General features: G+C 40.5%; 1 protein-coding gene across 1 annotated transcript; it reads right to left on the bottom strand.

Moving 5' to 3' along the window:
• Positions 1 to 40: 40 nt before the first annotated feature.
• On the bottom strand, positions 41 to 26807 carry LOC106604208 (sideroflexin-1). The gene is made up of 11 exons (XM_014198651.3): positions 26692 to 26807; positions 21609 to 21778; positions 19680 to 19850; positions 16809 to 16907; positions 11104 to 11179; positions 8682 to 8767; positions 7697 to 7824; positions 7459 to 7508; positions 6051 to 6100; positions 4142 to 4189; positions 41 to 3848 (listed from the first exon to the last, which is right to left on the bottom strand). The coding sequence occupies exons 2-11, from the start codon at positions 21770 to 21772 to the stop codon at positions 3752 to 3754; spliced, it is 969 nt and encodes a 322-aa protein (XP_014054126.2). The 5' UTR covers positions 21773 to 21778; positions 26692 to 26807; the 3' UTR covers positions 41 to 3751.
• Between the last annotated feature and the right edge of the window lie 1032 nt (positions 26808 to 27839).

Here is a 27839-nt window from a genome sequence, read left to right as displayed (position 1 = left end):
CAATCTTTGATTTCATTTAGTAGTAAAAACAGTACAACCCTTTTGAGACTTCATTATTTTTTATTTCATCCAGTTAGTCTAGACATTACAACATCCCAAATTGACTGCAAAAAAAACCAATGAAATACCATGATTCCAGAATACCCTTTCCTAAAAATACCCATTTCATTTAGATTACTGTAAACTGTCATGACGTATTCCTCTTCAGTGTATTTCTATCACTTTGGCTAGATTGACATTGCAGCAGATTGACTTGGCAGATAGACTGAAGGCCTGTAAAACATTGATTGATATTTATGTAAGACTTTTAATTTGTAGTAATTAAAGTTTGTTCGGGCAGGTTTGTGTGGCATTTCTTGGGGTTTGGTACATCAAGTTAAAGAGACACAAATACATTGTCCGCTGGTTGACAAATATTCAGTTATTAGAATCCATTGTGCTCATCTCTCACTAATTGTTGCTTTTCAAAGTTACATTAATATATTTGATTAATGAACGTGAATGTGCTTCATCACATAAGTCACTTATTGGACTTTAAGTTTGAAATACTGAGAATTAGAAATGTGTAGAATCTCAGATCAACCATCAATTACAATATTCCAAATCTAGCATTCAGAGTTTTACATATGAAAAACATCAAACAATGAATAGATGCTGAGACTGTGATTCAATCCCAGGCACGTTATAGAGCGGACCACTTTAACGTCGTTTACAGCGTTTACCGTCAGCGTTGAACGTTTCAACGTCAGAGACATTGCCTTTAAAAGGTGCAGTGTCTGTCCAATGCACTGCTCTATAACACCTTGGATTGAATCCATGCCTCAGTTTGAATTAGATCTGCCGATGCTACATTTAACTGCTGAAATACACTGAAACATTATCCATTGCTTAAAGCCTCTTCAAACCATCTGTAAGAACGACTTCTACAGCAGGATTCTCTCTGAAAATACTTATATAGAAACCATATAAGTCAATACTGGTAGATATATTTTTCATACTTAAAACATTAAAAACACCTTACAAAAATCACATAATGCGATGAAAAAGGAGGATACTATTATCAACCAAACAGAATGTTCACAATAATTATTTTAAACACTTTTTTATTAAGTATTACTTCCATTTACTTCTTAGACATAAACTCTGGAATAAACTGGATAAAAAATAGCAATCTGTGTATTAAGTGTGTTTTTAAGGTATCTGGTAATGATATTACCCAGAGTTCCTTTTGTCTGACAGTACTGGACCAGTAGACTACCTGTAGTTTTTGCTGATGTTACTGTAGTCCCGAGTTTTAACACCATAACAGTGCATTTGAGTGAATCTTTCAGCAGGTCAATCATTTACTATTCCTCAAATTCTCTGTCATATAGATTTTAAATTAGGGATTGACAAACGTGCCTGAGAGATGGTCTAGCCAGTGGCGGTTCTAGACCATTTCAACTGGGAGGGGGCTAAGCTGGGGCCAGTTGTACTGTTAGAGGGGCCAGTTACATTAGACGTTATTGTTGTCATATCGTTTTGCATGTGGTACGATACTGTTGTGTTCCGCCTAAAGCCATCCCTCTAGAAAATGTGTGGGTTAAATTACAGTTCCGCGTTGCCATTGTCTAATAACGGATGTAAAAAAAGAACGATAGCAAAAATGAGTTATGTAAAAATTATTTAATACTCCACATTTAGGGGGGCCACAAGGGGGTCCAAAATTGTTGTCACAGGGGAACTGGCCCCCCCGGCCCCCCTCAGAACCGCTAGTGGGTCTAGCTAGCCTGAGACAGCAGCGGAGTAGCACAATAAAACAAACATACCATCATCTCTTTGGCACATGGTTCAGCAAGGTCTGTGGGTTGTCTCATGACTGGGTCGTCATTCAGGACCGCAAGGTTTTGCTCACTATCAAGAAACAACGCTCAACACTTCATAACGCTGTGCCACACCTTGAAATGGATCTCTAATTTCATTTCGAAGCAAAACGGCATGACGGATTCTGCTTTAGGGGGAGATTTGCCCCCCCCCCCCAGATACTGTATCAAACTTGAAGGTATTTCTTTGAACATAAGATTTGCCATCGTTTTGAAACACAGATGCAGAGGATGCCACCCTGAAAGCAGTGGAGGCTGCTGAGGGGAGAACGGCTCATAATAATGGCCTGAACGGAGCAAACGGAATGGCATAAAAAAAACATGTGTTTGATGTATTTGATACCATTTGACTGATTCCGCTCCAGTCATTAACACGAGCCCGTCCTCCCCAATTAAAGTGCCACCAACCTCCTGTGTCTGAAGTGACGATACAGACAGACTAGTTGACTGTCTGAAACACACCTGTAACCAACCATATGCCGTACTATCACACTGATGAGGAGTGGTTTGTTCATGCATGGTTTGGGAAGCAGAATAGATAGTCTGGAATAAATATCAGTTATATGAAGATATTGCATCAAAAGCACCAGTAATATACATAACAATGGGTATTGGAGACCATTAAAAGATCTCAATGTTAGGGGGAGTAAACCCTGGTCATGGAACCAATGTAGACACCATCCCAAATGGCACTCTATTCCCTACATAGTGCACTACTTTTGACCAGAGCCCTATGGGAATAGAATGCCATTTGGGATGCAGACCTGGCAAAGTTCACTCATTTGGCAAATATGAATTCATTAAAATGCACTGTATGTCATATTGTTATTCTCTGAAATGACACTAATTTATTACTGTCAAGAGGTTGTGTATTGTTGAGAGGTCTCACAAACCGTTGTTGAGATTTGGCAAATAAATGAACTTAATTTTGGAGTAGGCATCATAGTTAGGGGGAGAGGGTGAGGGGAGGGGAGGGGGTGAGGGGAGGATGGAAACAAGGGATTCTGTCTGTGGAGCGGAGGAGAAAGGAGGACAGTTGAGGATGAGAAGCAAAACTTAACTTTGGCACACAGAATGAGGAAGAGGGTTGTTGGTGTCTGCCACCAGTACAGATGGTGTGAGGGTAGTATGGCAGTGCCAGGAGGGTTGGTGGTGGGCTGGGGATGGTGTCTGCCACCAGTACAGATGGTGTGAGGGTAGTATGGCAGTGCCAGGAGGGTTGGTGGTGGGCTGGGGATGGTGTCTGCCACCAGTACAGATGGTGTGAGGGTAGTATGGCAGTGCCAGGAGGGTTGGTGGTGGGCTGGGGATGGTGTCTGCCACCAGTACAGATGGTGTGAGGGTAGTATGGCAGTGCCAGGAGGGTTGGCGGTGGGCTGGGGATGGTGTCTGCCACCAGTACAGATGGTGTGAGGGTAGTATGGCAGTGCCAGGAGGGTTGGCGGTGGGCTGGGGATGGTGTCTGCCACCAGTACAGATGGTGTGAGGGTAGTATGGCAGTGCCAGGAGGGTTGGTGGTGGGCTGGGGATGGTGTCTGCCACCAGTACAGATGGTGTGAGGGTAGTATGGCAGTGCCAGGAGGGTTGGCGGTGGGCTGGGATGGTGTCTGCCACCAGTACAGATGGTGTGGAGGGTAGTATGGCAGTGCCAGGAGGGTTGGTGGTGGGCTGGGGATGGTGTCTGCCACCAGTACAGATGGTGTGAGGGTAGTATGGCAGTGCCAGGAGGGTTGGCGGTGGGCTGGGGATGGTGTCTGCCACCAGTACAGATGGTGTGAGGGTAGTATGGCAGTGCCAGGAGGGTTGGCGGTGGGCTGGGGTTGGTGTCTGCCACCAGTACAGATGGTGTGAGGGTAGTATGGCAGTGCCAGGAGGGTTGGCGGTGACACTCATAGTCCTTTGTTAAAGTAGATCCTCTCCACCCCGGGGTGGCTCACACGGATCTTCTCCTGAAGATCTGGCTCCAATCGGCTTACTGACATAGAGCTGAGAGAGAGAGAGGAGAGAGAGAGAGAGAGAGAGAGAGAGAGAGAGAGAGAGAGAGAGAGAGAGAGAGAGAGAGAGAGAGAGAGAGAGAGAGAGAGAGAGAGAGAGAGAGAGAGAGAGAGAGAGAGAGAGAGAGAGAGAGAGAGAGAGAGAGAGAGAGAGAGAGAGAGAGAGAGAGAGAGAGAGAGAGGAGAGAGAGAGAGAGAGAGAGAGAGAGAGAGAGGAGAGAGAGAGAGACCACATATTATTGCTGTGAGACTGATCAACACAGCTACCAATGGGGATTCACTCACCTCTTCTGGGGGAACAGTGCACAGCACAGTGGAGTGGCAAACACCAGGCTGAAAGACAAGCACACATCTATTATACTACAGAGATCTAGAGCCTGTAGATCAGATACCACAGCTATAATGTGTGTTGCTTTAAAACATGTTTAAAACATGTTCAACATGTTGCTTTAAAACAGCTGTTGTGAAATCTAAACGACACTGTGCTTATGTTTACTTGATAGTATTCATTGACAGTATACTGTATGTAACAGGTCCTTCACAGCGTTGACAGTATACTGTATGTAACAGGTCCTTCACAGCGTTGACAGTATACTGTATGTAACAGGTCCTTCACAGCGTTGACAGTATACTGTATGTCACAGGTCCTTCACAGCGTGGACAGTATACTGTATGTCACAGGTCCTTCACAGCGTTGACAGTATACTGTGTCACAGGTCCTTCACAGCATTGACAGTATATGTCACAGGTCCTTCACAGCGTTGACAGTATACTGTGTGTCACAGGTCCTTCACAGCGTTGACAGTATATGTAACAGGTCCTTCACAGCGTTGACAGTATACTGTATGTCACAGGTCTTTCACAGCGTTGACAGTATACTGTATGTCACAGGTCCTTCACAGCGTTGACAGTATACTGTGTCACAGGTCCTTCACAGCATTGACAGTATATGTCACAGGTTCTTCACAGCGTTGACAGTATATGTCACAGGTCCTTCACAGCGTTGACAGTATATGTCACGGTATCTTCACAGCGTTGACAGTATATGTCACGAGGACTTCACAGCATTGACAATATACTGTATGTCACAGGTCCTTCACAGCGTGGACAGTATACTGTATGTCACAGGTCCTTCACAGCGTTGACAGTATACTGTATGTCACAGGTCCTTCACAACGTAGACAGTATACTGTATGTAACAGGTCCTTCACAGCGTTGACAGTATACTGTATGTCACAGGTTTCACAGCGTTGACAGTATATGTCACGGTATCTTCACAGCGTTGACAGTATATGTCACAGGTCCTTCACAGCGTTGACAGTATATGTCACGAGGACTTCACAGCATTGACAATATACTGTATGTCACAGGTCCTTCACAGCGTGGACAATATACTGTATGTAACAGGTCCTTCACAGCGTTGACAGTATATGTCACAAGTTCTTCACAGCGTTGACAGTATACTGTATGTCACAGGTCCTTGACAGCATTGACAGTATATGTCACGAGGACTTCACAGCGTTGACAGTATATGTCACAGGTCCTTCACAGCGTTGACAGTATATGTCACAGGTCCTTCACAGCGTGGACAGTATACTGTATGTAACAGGTCCTTCACAGCGTTGACAGTATATGTCACAAGTTCTTCACAGCATTGACAATATACTGTATGTCACAGGTCCTTGACAGCATTGACAGTATATGTTACGGTTTCTTCACAGCGTTGACAGTATATGTCACAGGTCCTTCACAGCGTTGACAGTATATGTCACAGGTACTTCACAGCGTTGACAGTATATGTCACAGGTTCTTCACAGCGTTGACAGTATATGTCAAGGGTCCTTCACAGCGTTAACAGTATACGTCACAGGAAGCCGTCGAAATGTTGGTTTATCAGCAGTCCAAATGGTGGTTTATCAGCAGTCCAAATGGTGGTTTATCAGCAGTCCAAATGTTGGTTTATCAGCAGTCCAAATGTTGGTTTATCAGCAGTCCAAATGGTGGTTTATCAGCAGTCCAAATGGTGGTTTATCAGCAGTCCAAATGGTGGTTTATCAGCAGTCCAAATGGTGGTTTATCAGCAGTCCAAATGGTGGTTTATCAGCAGTCCAAATGGTGGTTTATCAGCAGTCCAAATGGTGGTTATCAGCAGTCCAAATGGTGGTTTATCAGCAGTCCATTGCTGGCCACTTACCAGAATCCCACCAAGACCACTTGAATAGGTGCACTCATCCATGGGAACTTCTGAAAAGACCAGAAAACAATGAGACAAACAAAGGAAGGGATACATTCCACTCCTCTGAAATGGCTTCCTCTGTTCTGTCCTATTTCCTCACACTCACTGATCACTGAAAGGGCTGGAGTGCTATAGGCAATATGTGGGTTATTGCTTACTACACACCCTTTTGTTTCTACTTATCTAGTTAGTTTGAATCAGGATGAGGAAATAGGACACATAGGAAAGGAAATGACTTTAAAGCATTTGGATTTAGCCGCTGACTGTGTCTAGAAGACTGCTACGGAGTCCCTCGATGGCTAACACAACACAGTGACAGGCCATTATATATACACACTCTCTAGTAAAGCCACTTATCAAAAGGCTTAGTGCCATCATAGATATGAGAAAGTCAGACTGACTGACATCATAGATATGAGAAAGTAAGACTGACTGCAATCATAGATATGAGAAAGTAAGACTGACTGCCATCATAGATATGAGAAAGTCAGACTGACTGACATCATGGATATGAGAAAGTCAGACTGACTGACATCATGGATATGAGAAAGTAAGACTGACTGCCATCATAGATATGAGAAAGTAAGACTGACTGCAATCATAGATATGAGAAAGTAAGACTGACTGCAATCATAGATATGAGAAAGTAAGACTGACTGCCATCATAGATATGAGAAAGTAAGACTGACTGCCATCATAGATATGAGAAAGTAAGACTGACTGCAATCATAGATATGAGAAAGTAAGACTGACTGCAATCATAGATATGAGAAAGTAAGACTGACTGCCATCATAGATATGAGAAAGTAAGACTGACTGCCATCATAGATATGAGAAAGTAAGACTGACTGCCATCATAGATATGAGAAAGTAAGACTGACTGCCATCATAGATATGAGAAAGTAAGACTGACTGCAATCATAGATATGAGAAAGTAAGACTGACTGCCATCATAGATATGAGAAAGTAAGACTGACTGCCATCATAGATATGAGAAAGTCAGACTGACTGCCATCATAGATATGAGAAAGTAAGACTGACTGCCATCATAGATATGAGAAAGTCAGACTGACTGCCATCATAGATATGAGAAAGTAAGACTGACTGCAATCATAGATATGAGAAAGTAAGACTGACTGCCATCATAGATATGAGAAAGTAAGACTGACTGCAATCATAGATATGAGAAAGTAAGACTGACTGCAATCATAGATATGAGAAAGTAAGACTGACTGCCATCATAGATATGAGAAAGTAAGACTGACTGCAATCATAGATATGAGAAAGTAAGACTGACTGCAATCATAGATATGAGAAAGTCAGACTGACTGTGAATAAATAAAGTGATAAATGATGTAAATAATACCTTTAGGAAGGCTTTCTTTTCCAAGGTGTTCATTAAAAACGGAGGGATAGCTGAAAAACAGAATAGTGAAATAAAATGTTAATCTTTTATAAATGTTTACAAACATTATATTTTACCTGATAACATGGTTAATTTCAAGCTTTTATCATTTCCAGTGTATCCTATTGAGTTGCCATGTTTGAGTCACAGATCGCATGGGTTGCCAGATTGGTCCTAAAGCCCATTACGTCATACATACCCATTCCAGGAGAGGCCATGAGGATTCTAGACACCACCACCTGGGAGATAGCCTGCTTAGCGGCGGTCGTTGACTCTCCTAACCGGTTATCGTTCTCGTCTGTTATCGGAATGCCGTGTTTCAGTTCCCTGGACAATAAAAGAAGAAGGAAAATAAAGTAAACATCTATTATAGGAACTGGCATCGATGATAAAGACACTTTCTTTTCAAAGACCTTGTCCAAGTTGTGGAAAGAATAATGTAAATGTCAATAAGATATGTGTGACCTATGGGTTTAGGAAAGTCAAATTGAGCATTGTAGAGACACCTAATCAATATTTCAAACATTTACAGAAGTACCATACTCTGGAATTCTTATCTTCACATTGCCAAAACATCATCATCCCTCAATAACTTCAAGCAAAGACTGGGATTCAGCCTGATGAACCAAACTACACAATAATCCCCTCCATGTAGCCTAACTCTCTCTCTCACACACACGCACACACACACACACACACACACACACACACACACACACACACACACACACACACACACACACACACACACACACACACACACACACACACACACACACACACACACACACACACACACACACACACACACACACACACACACACACACACACACACACACACACACACACACAATTATAATTAATATGCTTTGTTTAGCTGATTGAACAAACTATTTTGTTTGTACTTATGTTATATTATATTATTATATTATATTTGTGGTGTGATTTTCATATCAGCCCTTTTGGGCTTCCAGCCTCACCTGAAACACCGCTTTACCTGTTAAATACCTGCACTGTTTTGTCTTTCACTTCTTTTCTTTGGTGCGAATAAATGAAACCGAAATAAAACCTAACATTTAACACTACATTTTAGTAAAGAATTTAGAATAAAAACAATTTAAAATGCTGAGTGCATTTTTGCAAAAGTATATCATCAAACAGGAGGAGACTGGCTGGTCTTACCGTTGCCTCATGAGAGGGATGTTGATGCAGTTAGCAGCAGCAACAGCAGCGAAGGGAACTAACCTGCCTACGAGGGGAGATATGTGCTGGACAACAACAACAAAGGTTGGAGTAAAACAGATAGACAGGGATGAAATTGATCTATAGAGTCTAATAGAATTATTGGGCGAGGCTTATTGTTCCAAAGCTGAAAGCTCTTTGTACATGTCATGATGGTATGATGAGTGGCATTTGTTTTCACAATGGGAATACTGTATGAATTATACAACATTCTCTCTCTCTTTCAACACATTGACTAACCAGCAAAGCAGGCAGCAGGCAAAATATGTAGACTAATTCTATTCATGGTTACCATGCACTTCTATTCATGGTTACTATTCATTTCTATTCATGGTTACTATGCACTTCTATTCATGGTTACTATGCACTTCTATTCATGGTTACCATGCACTTCTATTCATGGTTACTATGCACTTCTATTCATGGTTACTATGCACTTCTATTCATGGTTACTATGCACTTCTATTCATGGTTACTATGCACTTCTATTCATGGTTACCATGCACTTCTATTCATGGTTACTATGCACTTCTATTCATGGTTACAATGCACTTCTATTCATGGTTACTATGCACTTCTATTCATGGTTACTATGCACTTCTATTCATGGTTACTATGCACTTCTATTCATGGTTACTATTCACTTCTATTCATGATAACTACACTGCTCAAAAAATAAAGGGAACACTTAAACAACACAATGTAACTCCAAGTCAATCACACTTCTGTGAAATCAAACTGTCCACTTAGGAAGCAACACTGATTGACAATAAATTTCACATGCTGTTGTGCAAATGGAATAGACAACAGGTGGAAATTATAGGCAATTAGCAAGACACCCCCAATAAAGGAGTGGTTCTGCAGGTGGTAACCGCAGACCACTTCTCAGTTCCTATGCTTCCTGGCTGATGTTTTGGTCACTTTTGAATGCTGGCGGTGCTTTCACTCTAGTGGTAGCATGAGACAGAGTCTACAACCCACACAAGTGGCTCAGGTAGTGCAGCTCATCCAGGATGGCACATCAATGCGAGCTGTGGCAAGAAGGTTTGGTGTGTCTGTCAGCGTAGTGTCCAGAGCATGGAGGCGCTACCAGGAGACAGGCCAGTACATCAGGAGACATGGAGGAGGCCGTAGGAGGGCAACAACCCAGCAGCAGGACCGCTACCTCCGCCTTTGTGAAAGAGGAGCAGGAGAAGCACTGCCAGAGCCCTGCAAAATGACCTCCAGCAGGCCACAAATGTGCATGTGTCTGCTCAAACGGTCAGAAACAGACTCCATGAGGGTGGTATGAGGGCCCGACGTCCACAGGTGGGGGTTGTGCCTACAGCCCAACACCGTGCAGGACGTTTGGCATTTGCCAGAGAACACCAAGATTGGCAAATTCGCCACTGGCGCCCTGTGCTCTTCACAGATGAAAGCAGGTTCACACTGAGCACATGTGACAGACGTGACAGAGTCTGGAGATGCCGTGGAGAACGTTCTGCTGCCTGCAACATCCTCCAGCATGACCGGTTTGGCGGTGGGTCAGTCATGGTGTGGGGTGGCATTTCTTTGGGGGGCCGCACAGCCCTCCATGTGCTCGCCAGAGGTAGCCTGACTGCCATTAGGTACCGAGATGAGATCCTCAGACCCCTTGTGAGACCATATGCTGGTGCGGTTGGCCCTGGGTTCCTCCTAATGCAAGACAATGCTAGACCTCATGTGGCTGGAGTGTGTCAGCAGTTCCTGCAAGAGGAAGGCATTGATGCTATGGACTGGCCCGCCCGTTCCCCAGACCTGAATCCAATTGAGCACATCTGGGACATCATGTCTCGCTCCATCCACCAACGCCACGTTGGACCACAGACTGTCCAGGAGTTGGCGGATGCTTTAATCCAGGTCTGGGAGGAGATCCCTCAGGAGACCATCTGCCACCTCATCAGGAGCATGCCCAGGCGTTGTAGGGAGGTCATACAGGCACGTGGAGGCCACACACACTACTGAGCCTCATTTTGACTTGTTTTAAGGACATTACATCAAAGTTGGATCAGCCTGTAGTGTGGTTTTCCACTTTAATTTTGAGTGTGACTCCAAATCCAGACCTCCATGGGTTGATAAATTGGATTTCCATTGATTATTTTTGTGTGATTTTGTTGTCAGCACATTCAACTATGTAAAGAAAAAAGTATTTAATAAGATTATTTCTTTCATTCAGATCTAGGATGTGTTGTTTAAGTGTTCCCTTTATTTTTTTGAGCAGTATATTTTGGACATGATAACCACTCATGATATGACTTGTGAGTGGCTACGTTTGATAACACTCTGATGCGATGTGGTTGATGGTAAATGAATTAATGAGAACAGGGTTTCTATGGGTTAATACCTTTGTTAGTGCATTTAGTCCTAGAGCCGTGGCTACTGCCCCTGTGGTAGCAGATACATAGGCTGTGCCAAGCTGACTGCAAATGAGAAATGCATTCATAAATTCACATATTCATACTCATTCACATATTATCCTAACCACAAAACATGAAAGGGTTTTAATATGTACCAGAAACACAGCAAACAAAAAACTACTGGCCAACATTAACTAAAACTACAAGCCAACATTAACTAAACACAACAGGCCAACATTAACTAAAACTACAAGCCAACATTAACTAAAACTACAAGCCAACATCAACTAAAACTACAAGCCAACATTAACTAAAACTACAAGCCAACATTAACTAAAACTACAAGCCAACATTAACTAAACACTACTGGCCAACATTAACTAAAACTACAAGCCAACATTAACTAAAACTACAAGCCAACATTAACTAAACACTACAGGCCAACATCAACTAAAAACTACAAGCCAACATTAACTAAAACTACAAGCCAACATCAACTAAAACTACAAGCTAACATTAACTAAACACTACAGGCCAACATCAACTAAACAACAGGCCAACATTAACTAAAACTACAAGCCAACATTAACTAAACACTACAGGCCAACATTAACTAAAACTACAAGCCAACATTAACTAAACACTACAGGCCAACATCAACTAAAAACTACAAGCCAACATTAACTAAAAACTACAGGCCAACATCAACTAAAAACTACAAGCCAACATTAACTAAAACTACAAGCCAACATTAACTAAACACTACTGGCCAACATTAACTAAAACTACAAGCCAACATTAACTAAAACTACAAGCCAACATTAACTAAACACTACAGGCCAACATCAACTAAAACTACAAGCCAACATTACTAAACTACAAGCCAACATCAACTAAACTACAAGCCAACATTAACTAAACACTACAGGCCAACATCAACTAAACAACAGGCCAACATTAACTAAAACTACAAGCCAACATTAACTAAACACTACAGGCCAACATTAACTAAAACTACAAGCCAACATTAACTAAACACTACAGGCCAACATCAACTAAAAACTACAAGCCAACATTAACTAAAAACTACAGGCCAACATCAACTAAAAACTACAGGCCAACATTAACTAAAACTAAAAGCCAACATTAACTAAACACTACAGGCCAACATCAACTAAAAACTACAAGCCAACATTAACTAAACAACAGGCCAACACCAACTGAAACCACAGGCGAACAACAACTAAACTACAGGCCAACATCAACTGAACTACAGGCCAACATCAACTAAACTACAGGCCAACATCAACTAAACTACAGGCCAAAATCAACTAAACTACAGGCCAACATCAACTAAACTACAGGCCAACATCAACTACAACTACAGGCCAACAACAACTAAACTACAGGCCAACATCAACTAAAACTACAGGCCAACAACTGAACTACAGGCCAACAACAACTAAACTACAGGCCAACAGACTGAACTACAGGCCAACATCAACTAAACTACAGGCCAACATCAACTAAACTACAGGCCAACATCAACTAAAACTACAGGCCAACATCAACTAAAACTACAGGCCAACATCAACTAAAACTACAGGCCAACATCAACTAAACTACAGGCCAACGTCAACTAAACTATAGACCAACATCAACTAAAACTACGAGCCAACATCAACTAAACTACAGGCCAACACGTACACAGGGCCTCCTAAACACAGGCCCTCACTACGGCCACCAACACTCGGTCAACGTCACAAACTACGGCCACCCCCGGCCAACATCAACTAAAACTACAGGCCAACATCAACTAAACTACAAGCCAACATCAACTAAAAGTACAGACCAACATCAACTAAAACTACAAGCCAACATCAACTAAAACTACAGGCCAACATCAACTAAACTACAGGCCAACATCAACTAAAACTACAGGCCAACATCAACTAAAACTACAGGCCAACATCAACTAAACTACAAGCCAACATCAACTAAAACTACAGACCAACATCAACTAAACACGGCCCTCACAACCGCCAACATCAACTAAAACTACAGGCCAACATCAACTAAACTACAGGCCAACATCAACTAAAACTACAGGCCAACATCAACTAAACTACAAGCCAACATCAACTAAACTACAAGCCAACATCAACTAAAACTACAGACCAACATCAACTAAAACTACAAGCCAACATCAACTAAAACTACAGGCCAACATCAACTAAACTACAAGCCCACATCAACTAAACTACAAGCCAACATCAACTAAAACTACAGACCAACATCAACTAAACTACAAGCCAACACAACTAAACTACAGCCAACATCACTAAAACTACAGCCAACATCAACTAAAACTACAAGCCAACATCACTAAACTACAGGCCAACATCAACTAAACTACAGCCAACATCAACTAAACTACAGCCAACATCAACTAAAACTACAGCCAACATCAACTAAACTACAAGCCAACATCAACTAAACTACAAGCCAACATCAACTAAAACTACAGACCAACATCAACTAAAACTACAAGCCAACATCAACTAAAACTACAGGCCAACATCAACTAAACTACAAGCCAACATCAACTAAAACTACAGGCCAACATCAACTAAAACTACAGGCCAACATCAACTAAACTACAGGCCAAAACAACTAAACTACAAGCCAACATCAACTAAAACTACAGACCAACATCAACTAAACTACAGGCCAACATCAACTAAAACTACAGGCCAACATCAACTAAAACTACAGGCCAACATCAACTAAACTACAGGCCAACATCAACTAAACTACAGGCCAACATCAACTAAAACTACAAGCCAACATCAACTAAAAGTACAGACCAACATCAACTAAAACTACAGGCCAACATCAACTAAACTACAGGCCAACAACAACTAAACTACAGGCCAACATCAACTAAAAGTACAGACCAACATCAACTAAAACTACAAGCCAACATCAACTAAAACTACAGGCCAACATCAACTAAACTACAGGCCAACATCAACTAAAACTACAGGCCAACATCAACTAAAACTACAGGCCAACATCAACTAAACTACAGGCCAACATCAACTAAAACTACAGGCCAACATCAACTAAACTACAAGCCAACATCAACTAAACTACAAGCCAACATCAACTAAAACTACAGACCAACATCAACTAAAACTACAAGCCAACATCAACTAAAACTACAGGCCAACATCAACTAAACTACAAGCCAACATCAACTAAACTACAAGCCAACATCAACTAAACTACAGGCCAACATCAACTAAAACTACAGGCCAACATCAACTAAAACTACAGGCCAACATCAACTAAAACTACAGGCCAACATCAACTAAAACTACAGGCCAACATCAACTAAACTACAGGCCAACATCAACTAAACTACAGACCAACATCAACTAAAACTACAGGCCAACATCAACTAAAACTACAGGCCAACATCAACTAAACTACAAGCCAACATCAACTAAAACTACAGAGCCAACATCAACTAAAACTACAAGCCAACATCAACTAAACTACAGGCCAACATCAACTAAACTACAGGCCAACATCAACTAAAACTACAGGCCAACATCAACTAAAACTACAGGCCAACATCAACTAAACTACAAGCCAACATCAACTAAAACTACAGACCAACATCAACTAAAACTACAAGCCAACATCAACTAAAACTACAGGCCAACATCAACTAAACTACAAGCCCACATCAACTAAACTACAAGCCAACATCAACTAAAACTACAGACCAACATCAACTAAAACTACAAGCCAACATCAACTAAACTACAAGCCAACATCAACTAAAACTACAGACCAACATCAACTAAAACTACAAGCCAACATCAACTAAACTACAAGCCAACATCAACTAAAACTACAGACCAACATCAACTAAAACTACAAGCCAACATCAACTAAAACTACAGGCCAACATCAACTAAACTACAAGCCAACATCAACTAAAACTACAGGCCAACATCAACTAAACTACAGGCCAACATCAACTAAACTACAGGCCAACATCAACTAAACTACAGCCAACATCAACTAAAACTACAGGCCAACATCAACTAAACTACAGGCCAACATCAACTAAACTACAGGCCAACATCAACTAAAACTACAGGCCAACATCAACTAAAACTACAGGCCAACATCAACCTAAACTACAGGCCAACATCAACTAAAACTACAAGCCAACATCAACTAAAACTACAGAGCCAACATCAACTAAAACTACAGGCCAACATCAACTAAACTACAGGCCAACATCAACTAAACTACAGGCCAACATCAACTAAAACTACAGGCCAACATCAACTAAACTACAAGCCAACATCAACTAAACTACAAGCCAACATCAACTAAAACTACAGACCAACATCAACTAAAACTACAAGCCAACATCAACTAAAACTACAGGCCAACATCAACTAAACTACAAGCCCACATCAACTAAACTACAAGCCAACATCAACTAAAACTACAGACCAACATCAACTAAAACTACAAGCCAACATCAACTAAACTACAAGCCAACATCAACTAAAACTACAGACCAACATCAACTAAACTACAAGCCAACATCAACTAAACTACAAGCCAACATCAACTAAAACTACAGACCAACATCAACTAAAACTACAAGCCAACATCAACTAAAACTACAGGCCAACATCAACTAAACTACAAGCCAACATCAACTAAACTACAGGCCAACATCAACTAAACTACAGGCCAACATCAACTAAACTACAGGCCAACAACAACTAAACTACAGGCCAACAACAACTAAAACTACAGGCCAACATCAACTAACCTACAAGCCAACATCAACTAAACTACAGGCCAACATCAACTAAACTACAAGCCAACATCAACTGAACTACAAGCCAACATCAACTAAACTACAGGCCAACATCAACTAAAACTACAAGCCAACATCAACTAAACTACAAGCCAACATCAACTAAAACTACAGGCCAACATCAACTAAAACTACAGGCCAACATCAACTAAACTACAGGCCAACATCAACTAAAACTACAGGCCAACATCAACTAAAACTACAGGCCAACATCAACTAAAACTACAGGCCAACATCAACTAAAACTACAGGCCAACATCAACTAAACTACAGGCCGACATCAACTAAAACTACAGGCCAACATCAACTAAACTACAAGCCAACATCAACTAAAACTACAGGCCAACATCAACTAAAACTACAGACCGACTGAGGGAAGTTAATTCAAAGCATACTTCCTACAGACTGGAATTTGACATTACGTGATTTGACATACCTTTGTATTATTTATTGAGATGCTTAGTTTTCAGATGATTTTAAAATTACTTAATTACTTTTAAGAAGCTTTTCCTTTTCAATGATTATCAAATGTTTTGGTTACACCTAGACTCACGTTGGTTGAATGCCCTCCACCTCTTTCCTAATTACGTTTAGCAACATTTCATTTTAAGAAAAGTGTGCATTGTTTTTTTTATACAGTTCTTCTGAAGAATAATCACACATAGAAAATGTCCAGGCTCCCTGCAATCAACTTCTTTTTTCTTTCTTTTTTTACATCTGGCCACTGTAAGAATATAGTTGAATAGCCCTGATACAGAAACTATAACACCAACTTACTTAACTGAGAGAGGAGCATCTCCACTCCTATTGGTGTAGTTGACTATTGCATTGAAGGACTGATTGATCCACTGCCATAAGACTACAGCTGGAGTTGTCCTGAGGAGAGAGAGAGAGAGAGAGAGAGAGAGAGAGAGAGGAGAGGAGAGAGAGAGAGAGAGAGAGAGAGAGAGAGAGAGAGAGAGAGGGAGAGACACTTAAATTAGACTGAGACGGGATGATAAGGAAAAGATATATTGACTTGAGAGACAAAGCACCTAACCCTGACAAATGCAGATTTCTTTGTGTACAAAACAAGGGAGTATAGAGATATCAGAGAGAGATGGGAAGCTATCAGGTAATAGCAGACATAACAGTGACAGCACACCACACAACCACTGATCTACCCATCTTCTCAATTACTCATCTCAAAAACACTGCAACTCTGTGTTGACTGATGAGAATGAATGATGAGAACGATACATCCTTTTAGTGTGCGAATCTGACTGGTACTCCGCCTGCTTGAACCTACCTGCTTCAGTATGAACTGCCAGTGACCCATGGCATGACCTGATATCCTTTTCTACAACATCCTGTAGTAAACCTACAATGAGATTCTTATAACACTATCATTCTAATAGAACGGTCTTATAACACTATCATTCTAATAGAACAGTCTTATAACACTATCAATCATTCTAATAGAACAGTCTTATAACACTTTCATTCTAATAGAACAGTCTTATAACACTTTCATTCTAATAGAACAGTCTTATAACACTATCATTCTAATAGAACAGTCTTATAACACTATCATTCTAATAGAACAGTCTTATAACACTATCATTCTAATAGAACAGTCTTATAACACTATCATTCATTCTAATAGAACAGTCTTATAACACTATCATTCTAATAGAACAGTCTTATAACACTATCATTCTAATAGAACAGTCTTATAACACTATCATTCTAATAGAACAGTCTTATAACACTATCATTCTAATAGAACAGTCTTATAACACTATCATTCATTCTAATAGAACAGTCTTATAACACTATCATTCTAATAGAACAGTCTTATAACACTATCATTCTAATAGAACAGTCTTATAACACTATCATTCATTCTAATAGAACAGTCTTATAACACTATCATTCTAATAGAACAGTCTTATAACACTATCATTCATTCTAATAGAACAGTCTTATAACACTATCATTCTAATAGAACAGTCTTATAACACTATCATTCATTCTAATAGAACAGTCTTATAACACTATCATTCTAATAGAACAGTCTTATAACACTTTCATTCTAATAGAACAGTCTTATAACACTATCATTCATTCTAATAGAACAGTCTTATAACACTATCATTCATTCTAATAAAACAGTCTTATAACACTATCATTCTAATAGAACAGTCTTATAACACTATCATTCTAATAGAACAGTCTTATAACACTATCATTCATTCTAATAGAACAGTCTTATAACACTATCATTCATTCTAATAGAACAGTCTTATAACACTATCATTCTAATAGAACAGTCTTATAACACTATCATTCTAATAGAACAGTCTTATAACACTATCATTCTAATAGAACAGTCTTATAACACTATCATTCTAATAGAACAGTCTTATAACACTATCATTCATTCTAATAGAACAGTCTTATAACACTATCATTCTAATAGAACAGTCTTATAACACTATCATTCTAATAGAACAGTCTTATAACACTATCATTCTAATAGAACAGTCTTATAACACTATCATTCATTCTAATAAAACAGTCTTATAACACTATCATTCTAATAGAACAGTCTTATAACACTATCATTCATTCTAATAGAACAGTCTTATAACACTATCATTCTAATAGAACAGTCTTATAACACTATCATTCATTCTAATAGAACAGTCTTATAACACTATCATTCTAATAGAACAGTCTTATAACACTATCATTCTAATAGAACAGTCTTATAACACTATCATTCTAATAGAACAGTCTTATAACACTATCATTCTAATAGAACAGTCTTATAACACTATCATTCTAATAGAACAGTCTTATAACACTATCATTCATTCTAATAGAACAGTCTTATAACACTATCATTCATTCTAATAGAACAGTCTTATAACACTATCATTCTAATAGAACAGTCTTATAACACTATCATTCATTCTAATAGAACAGTCTTATAACACTATCATTCTAATAGAACAGTCTTATAACACTATCATTCTAATAGAACAGTCTTATAACACTATCATTCATTCTAATAGAACAGTCTTATAACACTATCATTCTAATAGAACAGTCTTATAACACTATCATTCTAATAGAACAGTCTTATAACACTATCATTCATTCTAATAGAACAGTCTTATAACACTATCATTCTAATAGAACAGTCTTATAACACTATCATTCTAATAGAACAGTCTTATAACACTATCATTCATTCTAATAGAACAGTCTTATAACACTATCATTCTAATAGAACAGTCTTATAACACTATCATTCTAATAGAACAGTCTTATAACACTATCATTCTAATAGAACAGTCTTATAACACTATCATTCTAATAGAACAGTCTTATAACACTATCATTCTAATAGAACAGTCTTATAACACTATCATTGGGCGGCAGATAGTCTAGTGGTTAGAGCGTTGGGCCAGTAACTGAAAGGTTGCTAGATTGAATCCCTGAGCTGACAAGGTAAACATCTGTCGTTCTGCCCCTGAACAAGGCAGTTAACCCACTGTTCCTAGGCCGTCATTGTAAATAAGAATTTGTTGTTAACTGACTTGCCTAGTTTAATAAAGGTTAACACACTATCATTCATTCTAATAGAACTCTGCTGCTCACCTGTAGAAGGTCATCATACAGCCAGTGATGGTCATGTTCATAGGGACCTGAGCCGACATGCGGCCAATCAGGATCATCTTCTCTCCGGTGTCTGGGTGGAAGGCTGAGTCAAAGATGTACTTGGCTCTCCATAACTCGTCCTCTGTCAGCCCGGGGGACATCACCCCTTGCCTGGGGGAGGGGGGGACAAGTGATTAGCTGAGCCTGTTTACTTAGAAGCAATACAAGTTTAAACAACGCTCTGTTAGATGCAGACAACCTGCATTTGATAAACACGGCCCATTGTATTCAATGTTGCATCACAGAATGCAACCATGTGTTGCCTTTCTGGTTAATCAATAGTTAATTAAGGGAAAACTGATCCTAGATCTATGCCAATAAGCCTGGGGTCAATTCTATCAGGAGCTCTCAGCTCAGTTATGGGTTGTTTCCATACAGCAGAATCAAGGAGAACTAGAGAGAACCAGGAAGAACCAGAACCAAGGAGAACTAAGGAGAACCTGGAGGAACCAGAACCAAGGAGAACTAGAGAGAACCAGGAAGAACCAGAACCAAGGAGAACTAAGGAGAACCTGGAGGAACCAGAACTAAGGAGAACTAAGGAGAACCTGGAGGAACCAGAATCAAGGAGAACTAGAGAGAACCAGGAAGAACCAGAACCAAGGAGAACTAAGGAGAACCTGGAGGAACCAGAACTAAGGAGAACTAAGGAGAACCTGGAGGAACCAGAATCAAGGAGAACTAGAGAGAACCAGGAAGAACCAGAACCAAAGAGAACTAAGGAGAACCTGGAGGAACCAGAACCAAGGTGAACTAAGGAGAACCTGGAGGAACCAGAACTAAGGAGAACTAAGGAGAACCTGGAGGAACCAGAACCAAGGTGAACTAAGGAGAACCTGGAGGAACCAGAACCAAGGTGAACTAAGGAGAACCTGGAGGAACCAGAACCAAGGTGAACTAAGGAGAACCTGGAGGAACCAGAACCAAGGAGAACTAAGGAGAACCTGGAGGAACCAGAACCAAGGTGAACTAAGGAGAACCTGGAAGACCCAGAACCAAGGTGAACTAAGGAGAACCTGGAGGAACCAGAACTAATGAGAACTAAGGAGAACCTGGAGGAACCAGAACCAAGGTGAACTAAGGAGAACCTGGAGGAACCAGAACCAAGGTGAACTAAGGAGAACCTGGAGGAACCAGAACCAAGGTGAACTAAGGAGAACCTGGAGGAACCAGAACCAAGGAGAACTAAGGAGAACCTGGAGGAACCAGAACCAAGGTGAACTAAGGAGAACCTGGAAGAACCAGAACCAAGGTGAACTAAGGAGAACCTGGAGGAACCAGAACTAATGAGAACTAAGGAGAACCTGGAGGAACCAGAACCAAGGTGAACTAAGGAGAACCTGGAGGAACCAGAACCAAGGAGAACTAAGGAGAACCTGGAAGAACCAGAACCAAGGTGAACTAAGGAGAACCTGGAAGAACCAGAACCAAGGTGAACTAAGGAGAACCTGGAAGAACCAGAACCAAGGTGAACTAAGGAGAACCTGGAGGAACCAGAACCAAGGAGAACTAAGGAGAACCTGGAGGAACCAGAACCAAGGTGAACTAAGGAGAACCTGGAGGAACCAGAACCAAGGAGAACTAAGGAGAACCTGGAGGAACCAGAACCAAGGTGAACTAAGGAGAACCTGGAAGAACCAGAACTAAGGAGAACCTGGAGGAACCAGAACCAAGGTGAACTAAGGAGAACCTGGAAGAACCAGAACTAAGGAGAACCTGGAGGAACCAGAACCAAGGAGAACTAAGGAGAACCTGGAGGAACCAGAACCAAGGTGAACTAAGGAGAACCTGGAAGAACCAGAACCAAGGAGAACTAAGGAGAACCTGGAAGAACCAGAAATAAGGAGAACCATGCTCAGAATACAGTACCGGTAGTCACTGATGACTTTGTTTGCATTCTCTAGTTGTTCGTTGGTAAGCAGGACATTGCGGGGGTCGGTAACGGTGAAGAAGTGTTTGGCCCGGCCCATAAACGTCCCTTGGTCCCATCGAGGCTCCTTGATGTTTATGAAGGTGGAGATTTCTGTCGTCATGGTTATCTGAAAGGACACAACATTCATAACAAAGATTCATTATTTTGTCCTTGTATATCTACCCTGTAAACACTCATAACACACATTAGTTACATTGTCCCAGGTGATTTATCTACCGGCGCTCGACCAAAATTCATAAATTAGCCTAGCTACTGTCAGAGGAGGCGAAATTCAGAACAACCTTCTGAATAAATGCTGTAATAAGGTGTCCCTGTGATAAGTCTCTTTCCACAAGATTAGTTTCCACAACGTGTTGCACTCACAGGAACAGTTCTAAACAGCATTAAGTCACTGTCATCTGGGTCCCCAGTCCCAGTGTTAGAGACAAGGAGACAAACGCAACACAAATCACCAAAAGATAAACAAGGGGCCGTGACTATTGTATTTCCTAGAACAAAACGAACCCTGAAACAGCATTCCACCAATTCAATTTCATTCTGAAACTAAAGTAGACATAGTTCCCCAATCCCACACACACACACACACACACACACACACACACACACACACACACACACACACAGACACACACACACACACACACACACACACACATTTTGTTGAGTTGTTTACACATTCTGTATGCCTATATTACACACATCAGCCAGAAATCACTCCTTTCTAGGTAACTTCTCTTATATTACCACTAAATCATTTCACAACTGCTGTCCCTTGAGAAGAATGAGTAATTTAGAACACACTGTGCGAAATTCTTCTCAGTATTAGCTTAGCAGGAAAGCTGATTCAGTATAATGTTGCTATGGAGATGAGCTGACTGACCTGACACAGGGGTTTTGAAGCACTAAATTGTCCTGAACTTCACAACCCCAGACCCCGGTCGTGATGTCTTTTCAAAAGCCCCAAACCCCACACCACGCCCTCCTACCCCTTTCTCTCCCTCTCTCTCAATTCAATTACATTTAAGGACTTTATTAGCATGGGAAACATTTGTTTACTGTCACGTCCTGACCAGTATAAGGGTTATTTGTTATTATAGTTTGGTCAGGACGTGGCAGAGGGTATTTGTTTTATGTGGTTTGGGCTATGTATTTAGGTAGAGGGGTGTTTGGTTTATGTGGTTCGGGGTTTGTCTATGTTCTATGTTAGTATATTTCTATGTTCTATCTAGTCTTTTGTATTTCTATGTTTAGTTTATTGGGGTTGGACCTTCAATTGGAGGCAGCTGGTTATTGTTGCCTCTGATTGAGGGTCCTATATTAGGAGTTTGTTTTCATGGGGTTTGGTGGGAGATTGTTCTGGTTTAGCTGTTTGGCCTGACAAGACTGTCCAGTTCGTTTGTGTTTTGTATACGTTTATGTGTTTTTCCTTCTTCACCATAATAAAAAGAAGATGAGTATATATTTTCCCGCTGCGTCTTAGTCTCTACCCTACGACACCCGTGACATTTACATTGCCGAAGCAAGTGAAATAAATAACAAAGGTGAAATAAACAATAAAAAAATGAACAGTAAACATTACACTCAAAAATGTTCCAAAAGAATAAAGACATTTCAAATGTCATATTATGTCTATATACAGTGTATATATATGGTAACGATGTGCAAAAGGGAAAATAAATAAACATAAATATAGGTTGAATTTTCAATGGTGTTTGTTCTTCACTGGTTGCCGTTTTCTTGTAGCAACAGGTCACAAATCTTACTGCTGTGATGGCACACTGTGGTATTTCACCCAATAGATATTTGGGTGGCAGGTAGCCTAGTGGTTAGAGCGTTGGGCCAGTAACTGAAAGGTTGCTAGATTGAATCCCCGAGCTGACAAGGTCAAAAATCTGTCGTTCTGCCCCTGAACAAGGCAGTTAACCCACTGTTCCTAGGTCGTCATTGTAAATAACAATTTGTTCTTAACTGACTTGCCTAGTTAAATAAAGGTAAAGAAATAATATTTTTGTTTCCTCATGATTTGGTTGGGTCTAATTGTGTTGCTGTCATAGGGGTCTGTTTGTGTTTGTGAACAGAGCCCCAGGACCAGCTTGCTTAGGAGACTCTTCTCCAGGTTAATTTCTGTGTAGGTGATGGCTTTGTTATGGAAGGTTTGGGAATCGCTTCCTTTTAGGTGGTTATAGAATTTAATGTGTCTTTTCTGGATTTTGATAATTAGTGGGTATCGACCTAATTCTGCTCTGCATGCATTATTTGGTGTTTTACACTGTACACCACAAAAATAATCTCTCATAGCCTAGGCAACACCTTGTCTAGCAGTAAGCCCATATGTCTACGTTTAGTGTGACAGAACAGAAAAAGGCTCTGGAGAAAATCCCTTTCATTTGAGAACTTCTGCATTAAGCCATACTACTGCATGTTTATTTTCCTATCAAATGGATGTTAGGTTGGGTTTTTTTCATCACAGAGAGGAAAAATAATCAGGACATTCCCGAGATACAATGTAACCCAGTCTGAACTGGATTCTATTAACCCGTTGTTACAATGTAACCCAGTCTGAACTGGATTCTATTAACCCGTTGTTACAATGTAACCCAGTCTGAACTGGATTCTATTAACCCGTTGTTACAATGTAACCCAGTCTGAACTGGATTCTATTAACCCGTTGTTACAATATAACCCAGTCTGAACTGGATTCTATTAACCCGTTGTTACAATGTATCCCAGTCTGAACTGGATTCTATTAACCCGTTGTTACAATGTAACCCAGTCTGAACTGGATTCTATTAATCCGTTGTTACAATGTAACCCAGTCTGAACTGGATTCTATTAACCCGTTGTTACAATGTAACCCAGTCTGAACTGGATTCTATTAACCCGTTGTTACAATGTAACCCAGTCTGAACTGGATTCTATTAACCCGTTGTTACAATGTAACCCAGTCTGAACTGGATTCTATTAACCCGTTGTTACAATGTATCCCAGTCTGAACTGGATTCTATTAACCCGTTGTTACAATGTAACCCAGTCTGAACTGGATTCTATTAACCCGTTGTTACAATGTAACCCAGTCTGAACTGGATTCTATTAACCCGTTGTTACAATGTAACCCAGTCTGAACTGGATTCTATTAACCCGTTGTTACAATGTATCCCAGTCTGAACTGGATTCTATTAACCCGTTGTTACAATGTAACCCAGTCTGAACTGGATTCTATTAACCCGCTGTTACAATGTAACCCAGTCTGAACTGGATTCTATTAACCCGTTGTTACAATGTATCCAGTCTGAACTGGATTCTATTAACCCGTTGTTACAATGTAACCCAGTCTGAACTGGATTCTATTAACCCGTTGTTACAATGTAACCCAGTCTGAACTGGATTCTATTAAGCCGCTGTTACAATGTAACCCAGTCTGAACTGGATTCTATTAACCCGTTGTTACAATGTATCCAGTCTGAACTGGATTCTATTAACCCGTTGTTACAATGTAACCCAGTCTGAACTGGATTCTATTAACCCGTTGTTACAATGTATCCCAGTCTGAACTGGATTCTATTAACCCGTTGTTACAATGTAACCCAGTCTGAACTGGATTCTATTAACTTGTTGTTACAATGTAACCCAGTCTGAACTGGATTCTATTAACCCGTTGTTACAATGTAACCCAGTCTGAACTGGATTCTATTAACTTGTTGTTACAATGTATCCAGTGTTGTATCCATCCAGTTCCAGTTGCTGCAGATGTAACAGGGGACATTTTGAAACGCATGTCTCTGTCTGTAAACCGTTATGTGAGAAACTGCAAAGGCATTGGTGTAGCTCGTGCACGGGTCTACTACTGGATGATGAAATTGCACCAAAGATGGCTGCATGAGTAACGATAAAACACAGGTATTCCTTAGACTCCGGCTGGCGGCTGTAGAATGTCTATGACAGGCGCTCCTGTATCTTTAAATGTAATTATGGTTCACGGGGTTCTCACGAGATAGATCAATTAAATGGATACAGACCATAATAACTCAATGCACAAGCACGACTGATGGGTGCCTCCTTATCGCGGTCTCTCTCTCACACACACACAACAATCAGTCTGTAGCAAATATGTCTTATTGGTTATTCACAAACAACAGTTGTTATAAATCTGTCTTCCTCTGACAAAATGTCAATCAGTCAGACTGCCTGTGTGTCAAATCCAATACAACAATAGGCTGAAGCTCTAATACAAAGGCAGCATTGATTTGATGATATCTGTTATCTCATTCTAAAATTGAACTTTGACAATGGGCGGTTTGTCTTACGCCTGCTACGTTAAGTTAGGTGGTATTTGGACTAAAGACCTCTGTTCCTGCCCCACGTTTAACCAATCACTGGCCTCAATGGCTACATATTAAGCTATATTAGCTACATTGTAACGTATTTCTTAGGCTACAATGGGAGTTCCCATAGCATAGCCTAATTACACAACTGCATAACGTTGTGCAAGAACCGGCCAGCTCTGGTTTGAGAGAGGGTCAGTGAAATAATATAGCCAACAATATTTCTCATAATTTCGTCAAATGAACCCGGTGCAAATGGATCCGGACGCACAATCCTACTATTGGCTTGATCAGATAAATGGATCAACGCGATGCAGATTAGCTTGATCTGGAGTAAATCGCTGCATGTAAACCGATCGATATGGATAAATCAAATCAAATTGTATTTGTCACATGCAACACCTTACAGTGAAATGCTGAATACAACAGGTGTAGACCTTACAGTGAAATGCTTACTTACAAGCCCTTAACCGACAATGCAGTTTAAAAATTATACCAATTCAGCATCCAACATGTTGCAAACATGTAAACGCCCAAAGAAATGTAATATCTCCGCTAATAACCTATTATCCCAAGCATCTGTTTCAGGCCAGCTGTGCGCCCCTGTTTCAACTAAAGCACTGCCTGCCACACCCCCCTCCCTCAAAAAAAGTGGTATCAAATCCAACATGTGTTATAAAGGTATCCAGACACTTACTGCACTGAGCTCCGATCCTTGTCTGGCACGGTCACAGCAGTCCGCCGCCAGAGATGTCCCTGAATAGCTAGCTCAACGAAGCTAATTGGACATGTATGTGCAGCGGCAACCCAGCACCAACAGGCGCACAGCAGTGGGGCCGGAGTTCCTTTCACAATAAAAGCCCAACATGAAATCAATGCAAATAAACAGGCCAAAATATCAATATCTCGAAATCATAAAAATGTTAAATATTCTTGCTCCATACTCAAAAATGTTCATAGCGAGGTTTATCATAATTTAAAAGTCAATGATAGTTCATTGTTTTTTTTCTCATATCAGGACTTTTATTTGCAAATATTTTTGGGGTAGTCACTAGTGTTCAGTTATGTGTGAAAACTTAACCTTACTATTTTTGCGGAACAGATAGATAATTGATGACAATAACACAATATATTTTTTGTATTTAACCAGGCAAGTCAGTTAAGAACAAATTCTTATTTACAATGACGGCCTACCCCGGACGACGCTGGGCAAATTGTGCGCAGCCCTATGGGACTCCCAATCAAGGACGGATGTGATACAGCCTGGAATCGAACCTGGGACTGTAGTGACCCCTCTTGCACTGAGATGCAGTGCCTTAGACCGCTGCACCACTCGGGAGCCCCAATACAACCTTGAAAGATATCAGCTTTTTTTTCCTTTGTATTGTCTATTTCTGGGCCTATCTCCATAAACTTGCATTAAAGAATATCAGGAAGCAGAATCACTGCATTATGTGCATCATCAGTAGACTCCCAATATTTGAAGCAATGTTAACGTCCACTGATTATACAAGACTGGGGCTTGCTCCTTTGTAGAAGGGGAAACATTACAAAGCCAACAAAAAGCGTTTACACAAGCAGCCCAATTCTGATATTTTTCCACAAAATGGTCTTTTTACCAAGCACATCAGATCTTTTCACATCAGGTCTTTTCAAGGCTGATCTGATTAGTCAAAATACCAATTAGTAAAAAAAAAGATCAGAATTGGGCTGCCTGTCTAAACGCCGCCTTATATGGCCCGTAACGGTCTGATATGGTTTGGTAGAGTGCATGGTAGCGTGTATAACTTGGCTTGTAGTTGAAATTGCCATGTATGTTGCTTTCACAGATAATGGGGGAGGGGT

The sequence above is a fragment of the Salmo salar genome, chromosome 05 (assembly GCF_965601325.2).
Source record: "Salmo salar chromosome 05, fSalSal1, whole genome shotgun sequence".
NCBI lineage: Eukaryota > Metazoa > Chordata > Actinopteri > Salmoniformes > Salmonidae > Salmo > Salmo salar.
The sequence above is the reverse complement of the archived record's forward strand: the minus strand, read 5'-3'. Positions and strand labels throughout refer to the sequence as shown.